The following is an 18,705-nucleotide window of genomic DNA, read 5'->3' as shown; positions in this document are numbered from 1 at the left end:
AATCAAAGATTCTGGAGGTGGGACCTAGCAATCTGTGTCTTAATGAGCCCTCTGTTTAGACCCCACCCCTAGAGTTTCTGATTCAGTAGGTGGCGTGAGGCATAAGAACTTGCATTTTGAACAATTCCCAGGCAATGCTAATGCCGCTGGGCCAGGGACCACACTTTGAGAACCGCTGGGCTAGCACATTTTTCTTGCAGTAATATTTAACCTCAATGCAGCTTTTCTGATCCACTCTACAAGAACGATTACCAGAAAGCAGTTGTGTGTATTTAGGGCTTTAAAGATTGTTTTTGTTAGGAGTTTGATGCACCCGGTAGAGCTGCCCTGTTGGGTTGAGCAGGGGTTCACCCACTACAGAAACCTGGCTTTGAGGAAATATTTGGAAAGCAGCTACCAGGGTAACAGCCCTGCTTCAGAAGCTTCCAAAAGGTAGGGCAGTGCCTCTGTGTGGGCAGGTTGCTTACTGCAAGTGGAAAGGGAAGTCTGAAGAGGCTGGTCCAGAGACCAAGTGGGAGTATGCCTTAAAGAATGCTTTCTCCTATTGGTCTGAGCCAAAGGGATCCTTGTTCCCTAGAACAGTGGTTCTCAGCCCTGGTTGCACTTTGGAGTCACCTGTAGATCTCATAAAAGAACACCCATGCCCGGGTCCTACCCTCAGATAGTCTGATTTAATTAGTTTGGGGAGGGCCCAGGCATTAGTATTTGTTGTTGTTTTACAAGATCCTCAGGTAATTCTAATGTGCAGTCAGATCACAGAACACTGCTTTGGAGAAAAATCTAGAAATCTAGATTGGCCTTTTCAAGTGTTAAGCTACAATCCGTTGTTTAAATGATTTTTTTTAATTGTGGTAAAATACACAAAAATTTACCATTTTCATCATTTTTAAATGTACAGTCCAGTAGTGTTAAGTACATTCACATTGTTGTGCAATCAATCTCCAGAACACTTCTCATCTTGCAAAATTAAAACTCCGTACCCGTTAAACAACAACTCCCCATTCCCCCTCCCTCCAACCCCTAGCAACCACCATTCTACTTTCTGTCTCTGTGAATTTGACTACTCCTGGTACTTCATGTAAGTGGAATCCGACAGTATTTGTCTTTTTGTGTCTGGCTTTTTTCACTTGGCATAATGTCCTCAAGATTCATCCATTTTGCAATGTGTGTCATAATTTCCTTCCTTTTTAAGACTGAATAATATTCCATTGTATACATGTACCACATTTGGTTTATCCATTCATCTGTTGATGGACACTTGGGTTGCTTCCACCTTTTGGCTGTTGTGAATAAAAACTGCTATGAACATGGGTGTACTTAAATAATATTTTTAAAAGAGAAGAGAAGTAACAGTTATAATAATAATTAACACTGAATACTTACTATGCCCTGGTCTAAGCCTTTTACCTACATCACTTTACTCAGTCCTGCAAACCAACTCTGTAAGGTATTCACCATTATTACCTCCATTTTACAGATGCAGTAACAGACCCAGAATGGTTTGGTAACTTGCCCAAGGTATTTTCCAAAGTTCCCTCAGGATAAAAATCATTTGGAGTATTTGTTAAAAGTACCCATTGCCAGATCCCATGCTGTATCTGTGGACTCTGAGCCTCCAGCAGGGAGCCCAGAGGTATAGATTTTCCTTGTACCCCAGGATTTGCTTGTCATCATTGGGAAGTTGAGAGCACTGGGGGCCACTAAAGGGGCCTACCCTAAACAGTGTGACCACAGAGCTCTTTCACTCAGCCATGGGGCCAGACTGCCTCATTAACGCTGTGTTTTTAAGGCCTCTTATGGCCTAAGAGAGGTGAACAAATATCTCTAACAAGAGTTCTGAATTCTTTATTTGTTGCATGCCTGAGCAGCCGTGATATCAGCTGAGTGTGTTTGAAGACTCCCCCCTCTTTTACATCCCATCTCCCCATTTTAAACCTAGTGTTTCCCAGAGATATAACATTCCTTCTATTGCTACCTTTTTAAAAAGAGAAACTTGGATAAATAACCTAGGTGGGGACAAAAGTCTGGCGTTTCAGATTCCTAAGTTAAGAGTCAGGGTTCCCTCTGGACCAGCTTTTTGTTGCTCCAGGAGGCTGTCACCAGGACCCATCAGAGGCCTTCAGAATCCACGCAATTCATCAGCTATTTATTGAAGTGCACCACCCTCTGCTGGGTGCAGGAGGGAGAAAAATAGGAGACTTGATCTCTTATATCTCAATGGAGAGAGAGACATACTTCCTTTTCAGGGTGACGCCTGGGTCTTTCCATGTTGAGAAGGAGCAGCTCTTAGCCCCCAGTTTTCCCCCTAGCCTTAAGCATCTTTTGCCACCTTCCAAGCCTCAGGAGCTCCGAACACTTTCAAATTGCAATTGTCAAAGTCTGGGGGATCTTGTCTGGAAAGAGGCGCGAGGGGGCCTCTAGGAGTGTCAGGAATATTTTCCGTCTTGATCTGCACAGTGGTTGCATGGGTGTAAATGCGTAGATTCATCGATTGTGCACTTTCCTGGGTGTATGTTATACCTCATTAAAAATAAAAATAAAAAAGAAGGCAGCTTTATGTGTATTGTTACACAATGGCTTCCGAAACATATTGTTAAAAAAAAAAACAGTGCTAAGCAATATGTATGCTGCCATTGGTTTGGGTTTTTTTTGTTTTGTTTTGTTTTGTTTTTGCGGTATGCGGGCCTCTCGCTGTTGTGGCCTCTCCCATTGTGGAGCACAGGCTCCGGACGCTTAGGCTCAGCGGCCATGGCTCACGGGCCTAGCCGCTTCGCGGCATGTGGGAGCTTCCCGGACCGGGGCATGAACCCATGTCCCCTGCATCGGCAGGTGGACTCTCAACCACTGTGCCACCAGGGAAGCCCTGCCATTGGTATTTTTTAAAAGAGTATAGGAAAGTACCTTTTACCACATCTTTTATGTCATTTGAATTTTGTGCCATGTGCATGAATAACCAACTCAAAAAAAAAAAACATTTAATGCAGATTCCTGGGCCTGGCCACCATCTTACTGAATAAGCTTCTTTAGGGGTGAAGCCCAGGAATGCCCGTTTCTAACACCCTCTCCAGGTGATTCTTTGTACCCTGGGGGCTGAGAACCCCTGCATGGGGTTGTGCTGGCCTTCCACTGTTCAGAGGAAGACAGATCCAAGGGGGAGCTTGTCCCGGCTCAGAAGGTCGTGTCCCTCAGGGTTTGTGGGTTAGGAGAGGAGCCGTTCAACTCTCTTAGGAATGTCCAGCCCTCTGAGCTGGCTTTGATAAGCAGGAAGATGTGGAAGAAGTCTGTTTTCATTTTTTTTTTCCAACGAACAAAATCCATACCGTCTTCATGCTGGTCTGTCTCGTACATGCCTCTTGGCAAAGTCCCTCACTTGCCCTGTTAGGTTTTATTTTAAGTTGTCTCCCTGCTGAGTCTGGGGCTAGGCCTTAGAAGGATGTGATGAACCCCCTCATTTATATGGCCACTAACCTCCTCCTCTTCGCAAAGCTGCTGAGACATAACATGACTTCACCAACTTCCCAAGGGGACACCAGTTGACATCATCCCTCCCGGGCAGGCTGGGCCCAAACACCCTCTCTGTTCAGAAGTCTCCTCTGTATGTTTCTGAATGGGTCTGTCTCCCACGGCACCTGTCCCTATGTCACCAAGAACATTTTATCCTAATCCCACAGAGCATCTTGGCCGTCCCTCTGGACTAAAGTTTGTCTCTCCTTCCCTTCCCCACATTGACAAGGCAGTCCTGTAAATAACATCCACTTGGTACTTTTCTTAACACCATGAATCATTGTACATGTGGGTGTAACATCCTATTTTGTAGCCTAAGAATCTAACCCCAAAGAGTATTGCTCTTGCTTTTGTTTACCTGTGTGTGCAAACACAGGTGCTCATGTACACCCTGAATATCTGTTTTAATTTCCAAGAGTATCCAGATAGGTTTCTCACAACCCATCTTTAAAGGAGCATTGTACAAGCGTTTGATACATGGTCCCTTCCCTCATGGGCACTATTAATGTCATGTTTCCTCTAATACTGAGGGGCATCTGGAAACTTCGCTGCAGGCAGCCAAAGAGAAGTCTGTCTGGCTGAATGTATGTGTGTGTGTCTCTCTCTCTCTACACACACACACACACACACACACACTCACATACACACACACACACTCCTATACAGTCATCCCTCAGTATCCTCAGGGGATTGGTTCCAGGATCCCCACGGATACCAAGGTCCACAGATGCTCAAGTCCCATATATAAAATGGCATAATATTTGCGTATAACCTATGCACATCCTCCTGTATACTTTAAAACATCTCTAGATTACTTATAATACCTAATACGATGTAAATGCTATGTAAATAGTTGCTGGTGCACGGCAGATTCAAGTTTTGCTTTTTGGAACTTTCTGGGATTTTTTTTCTGAATATTTTCAATCTGTATTTGGTTGAATCCACGGATGCAGAACCAGCAGATACAGAGGGCTGGCTGCGTACGTATATATTTCTCTCTCTCTCTCTATTAGAGTCTTAACACCCACTTAGTAACCTTCCAGCTCACATTTTCTCCAATCTTTGTTGCACCCGAAATGACCAAGTCATCTTACCTCTCTGCCCATAGGCTGCACCTGGGAATTTGGAGCCATGGTGAACTACATCAAGAAGACATATCCTCTGACCCAGCTGGTGGTCGTGGGCTTTAGCCTGGGTGGTAACATCGTGTGTAAATACTTGGGAGAGACCCAGGCCAACCAAGAAAAGGTTCTGTGCTGCGTCAGCGTGTGCCAGGGCTACAGTGCACTGAGGTGAGTGATCCCGGCCACATGCTCCCAGTTCTTTCTGCCGTTGGTCCTCCAGTTAGCACTCGTTTATTGAGATGCCCCAGTGCACCAGACATTGGTCCATGAAGAGCAGGGGAAATTCTGGGGCAGACTGAGCAGAAGTTTCTGGGTCTTGGATTCACCTTGTTTTGCTTCCACATCATACACTGGATTTGTCCTATCAGATCCCTTAAGCCTGGGATATGCAGCTCTATTTTGGGATCAGATCTGTAATTGAATAAGCCAAAGCCCCCCTTAATAGCTGCTGTTCCCCTTTGGAGTCTCTGTGAGACGACTTAACTCTGTTCGTGCTCCAGGAGTTTTGTAGAACTGTGGGTTTAGGAAAACAGAGGAGACTTGGTGAACCAGGGTCTGAGAACTGGGCCTTATGACCCCAGATTCCTCCTGTCTACCAAAGAATTGAGTCTCAGGTGGCATCTGGTAGAGGTCTTTAGAAACCATTTAATCCATGCCCTCACTGTCAAATAGTCATCTCTCTCAGGCATCCCAGAATCACACACAGGAGATGACCTACTGGGTAAAGGTTTACCTCTCCCCTTAGTCTCCTGACAACAGAACCCTGAAGGGGGAGTCCTAGGAGGGCATTATCGTCTGCTCTGACCTCCCACCAGATCAGTGTTGTCCTAGATCACTCCAGAGTCACCACACACACACACATTCACCCCCACACACACACACTCACACACACACACATTCATACACACCACACTCACACATCTTTCCAGACTCTTTAAATGCATTCATATTTTTTCCTGTACTCACTGCTCATGATAATGTCTTTTGTATTACCAATGGGTATGACCAGTTTATTAAAGAACTCTTGAAATCCAAAATCACACAAAAAAAGTAAAAACAAACAAACAAAAAGCTCCCTGATTGATCCAGTCTAATGCCAAAGAGTCCTTATAGTTAATAAATGAATCCTTCCTTTTTGCCTCACCTATATCTCTCATGGTGTAGTTTAAACCTATCTTGTCATTTTCTAATGGATAAGGGACTACGTTATTTCTAAAAATATCTGTTACTGGAATGTGAAGTCAACACGTCCAAAGGGCAAATGCAGGCTCGGAATTCAGCCTCTGCCTGAGCCTTAAAGCTGGCCAAAACAGAGAATTTAAATGTACCCAAAAATAGACATGAAAGACATCCCTGCTGGAACCTTCCCTGAGTTCCAGCGCCAGGGCCTAGGTTCCAGTTGTCCTCACCTGCAATATGCAGATGACGGTAATAATAAATGGTACCTACCCCATGGCGCCATTGTGAGGGTCAAATGAGTTAATGGGCATGAACTACTTGCAACAGTGCCAGGCATGTAGAAAGTTAAGTCAGTAACTGTTAATTATCATCGTTATTCATTGTAAAAGGAGAAGTGGACTAGATCAGTGGATGACAAAGACCAATCTAGTGAACTAGCGACTGCCTCACTTCATTAAGAATCACTTGGAGGATCGTGTTAGAAATAAACTCATTTTCTTGGGCCCCAGCCCTGGAGATCCTGATTCATGCATCTGCGTCACAGGGCCGGAAATCTGCGTTTGGACACATTTCACAGGTGACTCCTGAGATTTAGCCACGTTTAGCAGTCATTGGGCCTGGGGACCTCAGCGGTCTCTCCAGCTCTAATATTGCAGGACTAGGTTAGTCCCCTCGTCCTCCTGATGGGAATCCTCCCCTTCACTCCTCTCTACACTCTGGTGAGCGAGGACATGTTCCTTTATTTTGGCTTGGCTAAAAATATTCAACTCCCAATTCATAGCCATTATGTAACCAGAGTTAACCGAAGTCCCATCCTGCCCAGTGACTGGAATATTAGAGCAATGAGCAAAGGGCCCGCCACAGGATCCGAGGGAGGGAGCAGGGCCTGGCAGGAGGCCCTTGTCACCTGGCAAGTGGTCGTTTTTTGGCAAGGCTTCTAGCATCTGTAAAAATCAGAATCTCTGAAGTCCCCTCCTAAACCAAGTGCTGTCAAATTACTGTGAACACTGACTTTGTGTTCAGAGAGCCCTGGATTTGACAAGCAGGAGGATGCAGGACAAGTTTGTTTTCATTTTTTTTTCAACGCGCAGACTCTTCAGCAACAGCCTGATTTCATTTTGCTGCAACAGCGCCATCTGCTGCTGGCCAATCACACGACTCACGCGTTTGCCGATCCACGGTGTTCAAACTATGGCAAAGGTTTAAGCTAGGAAACTGACCAACATCTGTGAGGTGCTGAACATTTTGCAGGCGTGGTCTACACCACTTCTCTTTGAGACCTCAAAGATCTTGATACTCATAATCATTGTCACATCAGCCTCCTGCAAAGAGGAGAGAAACAGGCAACTTTATCCTCTAGAGCACAGAGAACTAATGCTAAGGCTAAGATCCTGTGGCCCTACACACAGGAGCTGGCAGCAGGTCAAGGAGACACCATCGCCCTATGTGCACCCCCAACATTTTAATGAGCTCAGGTCCCCCCAACAGTTTAATGAGATCTACTCGCTAAATGACAGTGGCTTACTTTAAACCAGCATAACCCTTTTTTTTCCTGCCAAGGCTTGAGGGCAATGAGCATTTTCAGCACTGGGATGATGGCAGCCATGCTTCCTATATGCCAAGGTGGAGCGGGGAGGGCTCGTCTGCCTCTGCAGGGGCCACACAGGAGTTCATGCTTCCGGTAAATTCCTCCTTGTTGAGTCTACACAACCGCTTGTCAGTGATCCATCCCCTCCCTCTGGCTTCTCGTCCCTATAGCGCACCTCCCCACTAGCCAGAGCCAGTTCTAGGCTCAGAAGCCAGCGCCTGCTTGCTGTAGTTAGAGCAGACTAGCTGCTGCTAAACTAGCTCACCTTTGATGAGGTGCTGAGCCAGTGAAGGAGGGAAACAGATGTCCCAAAACTACATGGTATCCAGCTGACTTAACATGTTGCCTCAGGATAAAGAGCAGCCAACTAGCTAGCCCTGGAAATGTGTGTGGTCAAACTCAGCCTAACTCTCTGGTTTAATTAATCATTTGAAGCTGTCATGAAGACCTTCATTATAAATTCATCCAGTGAATAGCAACCAGACAGAAATGCAAGAGGGAGAAGTAGTGATGCCTAAAGATTACCCGTGATTAATTCATTCATTGATTCTTTGATTCATTCAGCAAGACACCCTTCTAGGTAATAGGACACAACCGTGAGCAAGGCCAACAAATTCCCCACCCTCGTGGAGCTTAAAGAAAAGGGAAGGGAAGGTCTTGTAGTCTCATTTCAGGTAAAATCAAGTCGTCATTGCTGAGGAAGCCCTCAACAATCTTGCACTGAAGAATCCGCCAATAATAATATGAGTAAATACAAGCATTCTGTTGCAGTTTGGGTGTAAGAGATAGTCTGTACCTGCTTTAGAATGATGTTTACACAGCAGCAAACCAACAAATAAATGTCACTAATGGTGACACGCTAGGCATATGGGTGCCAAGGAAGTCTTCAGCCAAGTGGGGAGTCAGTGGGGAGGGATTTTTGGAAGGAGGTGAGGTGGGGTCAGAGGCCCCTTACAGGGCAGCGGAGGAACCATCAGATCTCCCTAAATGCAGTATGTTTCTGGCTAAGTGAGTGCATGAGCACCACTAACTCGTAGCCACTTTAACAGCCCAGCATTTTTAGCAGGGCCTTCCTGTCACAAGGAAGAGGCAGGCCCCACTTTTCCTGCCAAATTATGCATATATTCTCTCTTTTGCAAATGGGCAAACTCCAGACTACAGATAAGTTTATGACAAAAGCAAGCATTATCGTTCATAAAGTCCCTCTGTAGAGCTGTAACTTCATCAAACCTGTGTCCATAGTCGAGCTGTAAAATAATTTTAATACTCAGTAATTTTTTTAACAGAGCCCAGCAAAGGAGGAAAATCTGCTGAGTTTAGACAAAACTCCAGGGACAGAATTCCAACCTTAAGAAACAGCTTAAGGGCTTCCCTGGTGGCGCGGTGGTTGGGGGTCCGCCTGCCGATGCAGGGGACACAGGTTCGTGCCCTGGTCCGGGGGTATCCCGCATGCCATGGAGCGGCTGGACCCGTGCGCCATGGCCGCTGGGCCTGCGCGTCCGGAGCCTGTGCTCCGCGCGACGGGAGAGGCCACAGCAGTGAGAGGCCCGCGTACCGCAAAAAAAAAAAAAAAAAAGAAACAGCTTAGCTTTGTCACCACTGGGTTATGAAGCTAACCAAATGTTTTGTCCTTGGGGATTTTTGTTTACTTTTCATTGTTAATTTTTGTAATCAGAAAAATGAGGGTGTATGATATGCCGTTTGACCCATTAATCCCATTCCTGTAAAAGTGCATCCTAAGGGAAAATATTCTGATAAGGAAGAAAGGGGGTTGGTGGGTGGCCATCCCTACCCTTGTCTGGGCTCCCTGCCCCGTCCTGCCACAAAGCCCAGCCAGGCAGGTGTGAAGAGTTCTGGGCCCAGTCCCTACTAGGGTACAGAGAGCTTTTCTTTTGCTTGCAGTCTCAAGCTGAAGTAGCTGGAGGTAACGACCTCTCCACAGGTCAGCCCTGCCCCTGAAGGGCAACCAGCTGCCAGCCCGGAACCTTCTGCTGGGTGTCTTGGGCACAGAGGTGCCACTATCTTCCTCCCAGAGGCCACACTGTTCAAGGCTTGTCCTGGTTTTGCCCCACTGCAGTATGACTCTCTTGTAGGGCCAAGTTAGAAATAACCCACGTGTCCAGCAAGAGGGATAGTTGTAAGCTATGATATACCGATTCAGTAGAAAACAAGCCTGCTTGTATTTTTTTAAATTAAGAAAATATATAAAATGGCAGACTGTGTATATTAAACATAGGGTGGAAGGTAACTGTGTAAAAATATGATTGTAGGGAGAGAGAAATGGAGAGTTGTCATTTAACTGGGTATAGTGTTTCAGATTTGCAAGATGAAAAGGTTCTGGAGATCTGTTATATAACAGTGTGAATATACTTAAGATTTCTGAACTATGCGCTTAAAAAGGGTTAGGATGGTAAAATTTATAATATGTTTTTTTTACCACAATTAAAAAAAAATTTTTAATGATTGCATATTGACAAAGCCTGGAGGGGAACCCCCTCCCTTCGCAAATAAAAATATTGGTTATATTGGTGTGGTAGCATTCTGGGAAAATACTTAATGTACTTTAAGGTTTCATTGGCATATTACTTTCAAGGTATTTTTTAATATTGCCTAGGACCATATTTAAGAAATTCCTCACCAATCTTAATTTGTGGTGCCCCTTTTTGGAATGTGAGAGTCATGCTTGCCCATCCCAGATGTATAGAACCTATCTCTCATTCTCATCCTCCATATTTTCTCAAAGACCACAGGAAAGCTGTGTGGTGTTCTCACAGTCTCTGAGCACTCTGAGATGAAATTTATATGCGCTAGGAGATTTGAATTTCTTTGGGTGTTAGATGCATTCTTCCCCCAGTTCATTCTCTTCCAACTTTAATTCCTTTTAATGGATGCCTTGTCCACTCATTTTGCAAAGTATGAGTTGGAAAAGTTGAGCTTTCTCTGAGCAGTACCCCAGGAGCATAAAGCAGTTGTCTCAGTTCTTCCTTGCCTAATTGATTGTTCTGAACATAATTACAGACCCCTGTTTTGTTGGGACCCTCTTCTAAGTGATTTAAAAATCCATCTCCTGGGACTTCCCTGGCCATCCAGTGGTTAGGACTCCACGCGTCCATTGCAGAGGGCTCGGGTTCGATCTCTGGTCTCAGGGAACTACGACCGCGCAAGCCGTGCATCACGGCCAAAAAAAAAAAGAAAAGAAAATATCCATCTCTTTCCACAGCACCTTTTAAAATTCTTTTAACCCTGCAGAGAGAAATCTCTCACCAGCAGATGGCTGGGAAACCAGTACAGATAATATCTTATTAATGTTACATTGATTAGAAATAACAGCATTTTAAAGAACTTTATTGGTTTTCATAATAGATAGGTAGATGGATGGATAACGTTCTTTAAAAATCCATACATGTCATTCTGGAATAAGACTCCCAGTGAAACCTTACTAGTGTTTTGGGGTACTGTCTTTTCTCATTTGCCATCTCAATGACAGAATCATTTTTGAGGGCTTTGCAACTCTCAGGGGGCATCATCCCTTTTGGAGTCATCTCGTTCTTTCTGAAGTCTATGAAACCTGCCTTCCTTCCAACAAGGGTTCACTTTGGATTATACAAAGGCTTTCCTCCCTGTAATTATGACCTAGTTGCATTCTCCCAGGTTCCACACATCTCTGCTGTGTCCTCAGCCAGTTTCTCCTGGTGGGCCAGTATCTAGCTCAGCCTGGGAGCACTTCCTGCCATCCCTTCTCTCTTCTGGAGAACATAGCTATTTAGAGGCAAGTCAAGAACTTGGATATTCTGCTGTGTGGCCAAGTAAGGGATTCTTTCAGTGTCTAGAGAGCTGAAGTCCCCTGGTTTGGGTGCCCATTTAGCATCAAAAAATGAAAATTCATTTCTTCCATCTGACGTGGCAGATCTCACCCAAACATTCCCCACATATTTTTCCACCTTGGTCTGTGTTTTCTTGTCATATAGCACTTTTCTGCTTCTCCTTGTCTACCTTATTTTGAATAGCTACACAGTGTCCATCACAGGGTTCCTTCCAATCCTGCTCTCATCTCAGCAAGTCTCGCTGATACCTCTCATATCTTATGACTCTGCCGAGTTGAGTTCACCTGTATGTGCTCTTCCCATTGGCTTACTGGTATCTGAGGCTATAAATGTCATCTCTCCCTCCCCGTTCTTTCCCGTTTGTTCTCATGACACCACTATGCTTATCACCCTGTCATACTTGAAGTCTGTCTGCCATGGTACCCTATGTTATAGTCTCATCTGAGTGTTCTTCCCCTACCACCACCACCATTCTCTTTAAACCTTCTTGACTGAGTCATTGGTTTCCAGGCAGACATTCTCTTCATCCTCATGAGATGCATGCTCAGGAGCCTGCGCATCCCTCAGGTCTCTTCAGCCGAGGCCAGAATTCAGACCCATTCTTAACACCACCGGTTGGCCGGCTCCCCACTCACAACGTCCACCACTGTCTGCAGAAGTCCATCCACCATTAACAGAAGCAATGAAAGCAACACCAAGGACCCCAGGGTGGCCTCTGTCAGGCCTGTCATAGAACTGTCTACCTACCTCAGCCACAGAGCAATCTGGGTGTGAAAACTGCTTCTCTAGTTCAACCTCCTGATTTGACAGATAAGGAAACTGAGGCTTGGAGAGGTGAAGTGGCTTCTGCAGAGTTTGGTGAACTACCCAGTGGGGTCAGATGGGCCCTAGTTCAAGTCTCTGCTCTAACTCTTGCCAGCCAGGTGGCCTGGACATCTTGTTAGACCTTCATCCCATCACCAGCCCCAAGCCCTGGGCTCGTTTGCCCCTCTAGCCTGGTTCTGCCTCCTGCTTCCTCTCACTGCAAAAACATGACAGATAAATTGGAGTTTGGCTTCAGTGGGAGCTGCATGAGTGAGGTTCTTGACGGGCCATGTATATAACGGTTCCAGACCACCTGCTGGTCTTTTGCCATCCTTGAAAATGGTTGTTGAGGCTCAGGGTTAACTGTTAAAACTGACTTTGATCTTTGGCTTTCCTCAGCAGGGTAAATAATTTTCAGTAGCTCATAATCCAAAAGATTTTCTATTTTCTATCTTTCTTTTCCTCCTCCTTCTTCTTCATTGTTATGGAACATTTTAGACACATACAAAATAAAAGCAATAGGATATTGAACCCCCGTGTACCCACCACCAGCTTCAACCATGCTTAACTCTTGGCCACTCTTGTTTCCTCTGCACCTCATCCACGTACCACTCCCCCGTAAACTGGATTATTTTCAAGCAAATCCCAGACATTATGTCATATCACTTGTAAATATTTCACTAAGTAGCACTAAAAAACTCTAAGGACTTTTTCTTAAACATAATCACAATACCATTATCACACCGAAAAATTAATAATTCCTAATATCATCCCGTTTCTAGTCAGTGTTCAGATTTCCTTGATTGTCTCATGGAAGTTTTTTTAACAGTCAGTTTGTTTGAATTGGGATCCCCATAATGTCCACACATTGCATTTATTGATTTGTCTCTTCAGTTGCTTTTAGTCTGTAGGATCCCCCTCTCTTTTATTTCTTTTCAGTTTGTTGGTGGTGGTGGTATTGAAGAAACCAGGTCATTTTTTAGATATATGGAATGAATGTTTTTATAATATGTTGGTCTTGATTATGTTTTCTTAAAACTAATATAAAATTAAGTTTCAATCCCTTAATTTTATATTCAGAGGTAGTGAAAGACATCCCTTAAATATACTGAGTGGTAAACCGAAGATATGAGGAATCAATGTTGGCCAGCGTTGACTGGGTAAAACATTGGTCCCAGCAACCTTATCCCAGTCCCTCCTTGAGCCCGGGGCCCCTGTGTATTTCCAGAGCCTTTCAGTGAGTGGCACCTCTGGGGTGATTCAATCAAGGAATCTGCGGCGCTGGAGCATCTTCTCATAGCTTAAATTTATGGTCAGTGCCCCCTCCCTTCCCAACCTCCGCAGTCCCTCTAATATGAAGGAGATACTAACAAAAGCAGTTAGAAGGTCAGCAAAGGGAGAAAAGGATGAGGGCAAGAGAAAGCTGGGATTTTGAGACCATAGGCTTTCTGAAGAAGGGACAGCTTGGGTCCAAGGTCGGAGGAGGGAGACCCGCCCTGGCAGCAGGCTGTGGGTCACAGATTGGGTGACCCCCCTCCTCCCTCAGACCAAGAGGCAAGTGTCCACAGTCCTGCCTTAGCTGGGGCCCTGCCCATGGTGATCCGGCCCGTCCTTTCTGCTCCTACAGTGTTCAGGGAGCCCGCCACAAAAAACCCGTGCCTTTATAGAATGACCTTTTGACCTTTGAAGGCAGTGTTAGTCTTCACTGTGAGCTTTAGCCCATGTTTTATGAGCACGTCATAGGCCGTTAAATCCACAAACCCTTTCACTTTTGACTTCCCACCAGCTCTGATTTTTTAACCACGATGTTACAGGAAATGTTTGTTATTCCAAAATTGAAGTGTGGCAGTTTTGGGGAAATTACTTTTGTAACTCCCTGGATTTTTAAAAAAAAATACCTATGTACCACCCTCTCTCAAGAGTCCCCTCTCTGGCTATCTGGGAGATGAGGCCAATGGATTCTGTATGGGAATAGTGACACCCAGACTCATTCCCAGGGTGGAATCAGGCCTCAAGACTCAGAAATCTGCAAAATGAAGGTTAGCGTGGCCTCCATGGCAGCTGTGTCTGGGTTCACACCCCCCGAGGGAAGAAAGCACGAAGTGGGGAGGGCTGAGCGGCAGCCTGGGAATGACAACATCAGTGTTTGTTCACCTGACACGTGGGTGAGGAAATCTGGCCGCAGAGGCGAGTAGAGGAGGGACAGGGTGATGGTGGCGGAACACACGTGCTGGAGCCAGGCAGGCCTGGCTTAGACTCAGCCATACCTGACCGTTCCAGTGTGACCCAGGGCAGGTCGCTTGACATCTCTGAGCCTGTGGTCTCCTGATCTGGAAGCAGGGGTGTTGCCTGCCTGGTGACCCCACACGTTGGTAGGCCTTGCCGTGCCAATCACACACTAGCTCTAGAGGAAAAAAGACTCAGGACCAGCCCCAGCAGCTGGGCCTAGAAGGGGTTGATGGCCTCGCTACTTCTTCCGTTCCTTGCCTCTTGAATATGCTAAGGCTAATCAAGAGAAAGCTCAAAGTATATGATTTTCCTTTGCCTCACAAATGGCAACAAGTGGTGTTTTTTTTCCCTTCCCATTTTTTAAACTGTTATTGAATGATTCTTTAAATTCTATAGTGCTTTACCATTTTTAAAAGTTTCACACACATGATTTCATACACTCCCATAATAACCCTTCCCCCCACGGCCCCTCCCCCCTTCCCTCTCCCCACTGATAGCCACTAGTTTATTCTGTGAGTCTGCTTCTTTTGTGTTTTATTCACTAGTTTGTTGTATTTTTTTAGATTCCACATATAAGTGTTTTCAGGTTTTGCCGTGCACTTATTTTCTCCACACACCCCCTCCCTTTACACACTCCTGTTATTAAGCCAGAAAAACATGCTTGCAGGGTAGGAAGCCGAGTAGCGAACGTGCTCAAATGACAATTGAAGCAGTTCCTGTGACGAAGAGAAGACCAAGGTAATGGAAAGAGGGGGTCAGGAGTGTCAGCAACAAAGCCTGTGGCCCCAGAGAGCTTTCTGGCTGGGGCCTCATGTTCAGCAACGTTCAGCTGTCCTGGTGTCTCTACAGGTGGTTTGAGGACCACGCATCCAAGCCCACGTTCCAGCGTAGGGAGCCGGCGCTCTCCAGCGGCAAGAGCTCTGCCTCCTGCCCTCGCCAGCCCCATCCTCTCCTCTCCAGGACGCAGTCCCTCTCACTGTCACTTGTGGTTCTTCCAGGGCCCAGGAAACCTTCATGCAGTGGGATCAGTGCCGGCGCTTCTACAACTTCCTCATGGCCGACAACATGAAGAAGATTATCCTCTCGCACAGGTGTGGTGCCTTCCCTATCCCTTGGGAGACAGTTCCTTTCTGAGCTTATTTCACTAAAAACCAAAATTCCTCTTTCTCCAGGAAAAAAAAAAAGGCAGGGGTGGTACACATTGTCTGCTGACTGTTTTGTGACTTGGTTAGAAACAAACTTGTCCCAAGCTACCAAATTCACCAAATCGCTTTCTGCTTCCATAATTTTCAAAAAGTCCAAAAAGAAAGAGAAACCGTTTCCACACCATTCTTTCCCAAATGCGGGCAATCCTGAGGGTGGCTTGTCACTGTTGGGGAGCTTTTCTCCTTAGGATGCTTTTGTGCTTGGGGATCCAGAATCGTTCTCTGCTGGCTCTTGGGGTTCTGACCAAGCAGCAGTGTGACAGGAGTCCGGCCGCTGATGCCAAGCATGGTGTCCACACTCTCCATTCTCTGCCCGCCCGTCTCCTGCTCAGAATCCTTTGGTGGGTTAGCCCCTGACAAGTGCTTAGAGCAGCACCTGGTCTTCAGTAGCGCTCAAGAAATATTAGTGATGATTTCATCGTTGTGATTATTGTTAGCGATATTGGCTCTCCCTCCTCCCCCATGCCTCTCTCCCTCTCCAGCTGGACCAGGCCGCTCAGAGGCCCACGTGCCCTCTGGCCTCTCCCACACCACTTATGCCCTTGTTGAGGACCCCCTTCCCCTCATCTCTGCTTGTCCAAACCCAGCCCATCCTTTTAGGTCCGTCTCGGGTATCTGCCTCTGTGAAGCTAGCTCCTCCCCCGACAAGTCATTTTTCTGCTGCCTCCGCAGTGTGAGTCCCGCATCATGAACTAAACTGGAAAGCACTGGAGGGCTCAGGCGTGTTTTGATTCCCCCAGAGCCTGGTACATATTGGGCACTCAAAAAGTACAATTTTAGGGGGTTTTTGATGCCATCCTAGGAAAAGCAACCTGACTGAATGATCAGTTTCTTATCCTATTTTTTTTCAGTGATTAAAAGAAAATGTACTGCCCACCTGGCCAGCCAAGCACCCTAGATTGGGCTTCCTGTAGGTGGGGTTCACATGGCGCCTGGGCAAGGCTGGCGCTTGCAGGCCCCTCAGGCTGCCGGGCACATCCCCAGGCCCTGGTGTTGGGTGGGTGGAGGGCACAGGGAGACTTATGTCCCCCGGGCTGGCTGAGTTGCTGCTCAGATCGTGGTGTGTGAGCATCAGTTGTGTGCTGGGCCCTGATTCAGGTATGGCTCAGCTGAGGTTTGGATGGATCCAGGGATTTGCTGAGGTTCCAGCAGGGGTGAAACCAGGCCATCAGACACCAATTCCAAGTCCTCTGTCTGTCTTCCCATACCTCTGCAATGGAAAGTGAACTCCTTCCTCCCAGGGAACATTTGTTTTGCTACAGGGCCCAGTCTTGCCATTAATAAATTAGTCCAAAAGGTCCATCTTGTAATTCTTAACAAACTGGCAGAGTCCTCTGGATGTGCTCTCAGGGTATTTACATTTTTAAAATTTACCACAGAAAGCCAAACACCTAGAAATTTTAGGGATACTTTATTATAATTTTTTTTCTCTATCAGCATTGTCTTTTCTTTTTTAAAATTTTGTTCTAGTTTTATTGGGACACACTTTAAATTGTGAATTCTATCCTTTAAGTATATAATCTTCCTAATACTCTTTTGAAAAAAAAATTTTTAAGAAATCTGTTCCTCTTCTTTGGAAGAGGTTGTGAATGGATACCAGAGCATTTAGTTTCCGTAATGAATTTTTCCCACTGTAGGGCCAAACCTCAAAGCAAACTCAGTCTTCCTTCAGCTGTGTGAGTGAGAGCCCTTGCTGGGAATGGACGTCTAAATGTGCACATTTTGATCTCTGCCTTTGTTGTCATCCTCTCCAGAAGGATCATTTTCTTACTGGAAATAATTACTCTTCTGAGTATACGTTAGCTTTTTAGCGAAAATACTGGAGGGCTGTTGATTTGCCCAAATGCTGAATGGGTTAACCGTTATCTTCCTTGTTAAGTGACACAAAGGGCTCATAAAGAGAAAGGGGTTCTGCTAAAGGGGGCGGTGTCAACACCAGTGTAAAGATGGGGCCTCCACAACTTTAGACTAAGGCCCCCCACTGTTTGGCTGACAGCCCACCACAGGCCACAGAGCCCATCCTGAGACCTCTCTGCAGGGCCAGTTTTGTAATAGTCACCTAGGCTCAAATACAATCTTCAGTTTGTCTAGCTGCCCCTTAGACAGCGGCAAGGAAAATAAGGTCTTGCTGTCGATCCTTCTTCGGTTATTCAAAAGTCAACAGTGCAAGGGCGTCCTCTGGGACATTCTGAAGGCTGAAGGGATTTATTTCTAAGTTACGCGCAGACGCTATGTCAGAGACCCTCTCCTGGCTTGCCTCTGGGCAAGAAAGCAGGCTCGGCTGTGGTTGTTTATCATGTGCTTTAAAAAAAATTTTTTTTCAGCTTTACTGAGGTATGATTGACAAAATTGTAAGGTATTTCATTGTACAGTGTGATGATTTGGTTTGTCATCTGCTTTTCATTCTCTGTTTGCTTCTTGTCTCATTGTAGGCAAGCTCTTTTTGGAGACCATGTTAAGAAACCTCAGAGCCTGGAGGACACGGACTTGAGCCGCCTCTACACAGCCACGTCCCTGATGCAGATCGACGACAATGTGATGAGGTGTGCCCATGCTCTGGGGCAGGGTGCTAGGCGGGAGGTAGCAGGCCGTTGCTGCCCAGCGCTAGGGGTTTCCTCTGCCCACTTTAGTGTTAGGGGTTTTGGTTGTTTGTTTGTTTTTTAATGTCCACTGTTTAAAAACTGAAGATTTCACAGAGAAATCCAAATTTCTAATGTCTCTTAAAAAAATAGGAAGAGGACTTCCCTGGCAGCCCAGTGGTTAGGACTCAGCACTTCAAATGCAGGGGGTGCGGGTTAGATCCCTGGTCGGGAAACTAGAATCCCACATGCCACATGGCATGGCATGGCCAAAAAATGTAAAAAAAAAAAAAAATAGGAAGAGGCTCTGACCACTCGTTCTACATTCCTGCATGGCCAACTGAGCTTGAACTGGGGAGCTGGGGTATGCGTGCCCTAGTTGTCCACAGTCCTCAACACCGGGTCAGGGATCAGATGTCACATAAACTGCATGTGGCATTGGAGTAAAAGGAGAAGGAAAATATTTCTTGTACCTGCCTATGTCTCTATCAAAAGTAGAAAAACCAAAAATAGACCGAGAGAGCTGTGAGTTACAAGAAAAATGGACAGAGCCTCTTCCTTTAGGGGCGTAAAGACTCTCCTCTGAGTGTAATATGCAAAGCCCGCCCACTTCACTCGGTTGCCCTTTCCCTGCCGCCCCTCCAGGCCTCTCCAGGCACCTGAGGTCAC

At 46.0% G+C, this 18,705-nt stretch overlaps 1 protein-coding gene across 4 annotated transcripts in view; it reads left to right on the top strand.

Annotated features, from left to right (window-relative positions):
* ABHD2 (abhydrolase domain containing 2) overlaps positions 1-18,705 on the top strand; it is a 110,058-nt gene that overhangs the window by 79,781 nt on the left and 11,572 nt on the right. For all 4 annotated transcript variants that reach the window (XM_029236904.1, XM_029236907.1, XM_029236905.1 and 1 more), the window contains 3 exons: positions 4,613-4,796; positions 15,251-15,343; positions 17,890-18,000. In XM_029236904.1, coding sequence (XP_029092737.1) covers positions 4,613-4,796; positions 15,251-15,343; positions 17,890-18,000 — 388 coding nt within the window. The remainder of the gene's footprint in view (positions 1-4,612; positions 4,797-15,250; positions 15,344-17,889; positions 18,001-18,705) is intronic.

Source organism: Monodon monoceros, unplaced genomic scaffold (genome assembly GCF_005190385.1).
Source record: "Monodon monoceros isolate NGI ecotype Baffin Bay Population unplaced genomic scaffold, NGI_Narwhal_1 Super_Scaffold_21, whole genome shotgun sequence".
In the NCBI taxonomy this organism is placed as follows: Eukaryota; Metazoa; Chordata; class Mammalia; order Artiodactyla; family Monodontidae; genus Monodon; species Monodon monoceros.
Note: the sequence above shows the minus strand (reverse complement) of the source record. Positions and strands in the feature narration are given on the sequence as shown.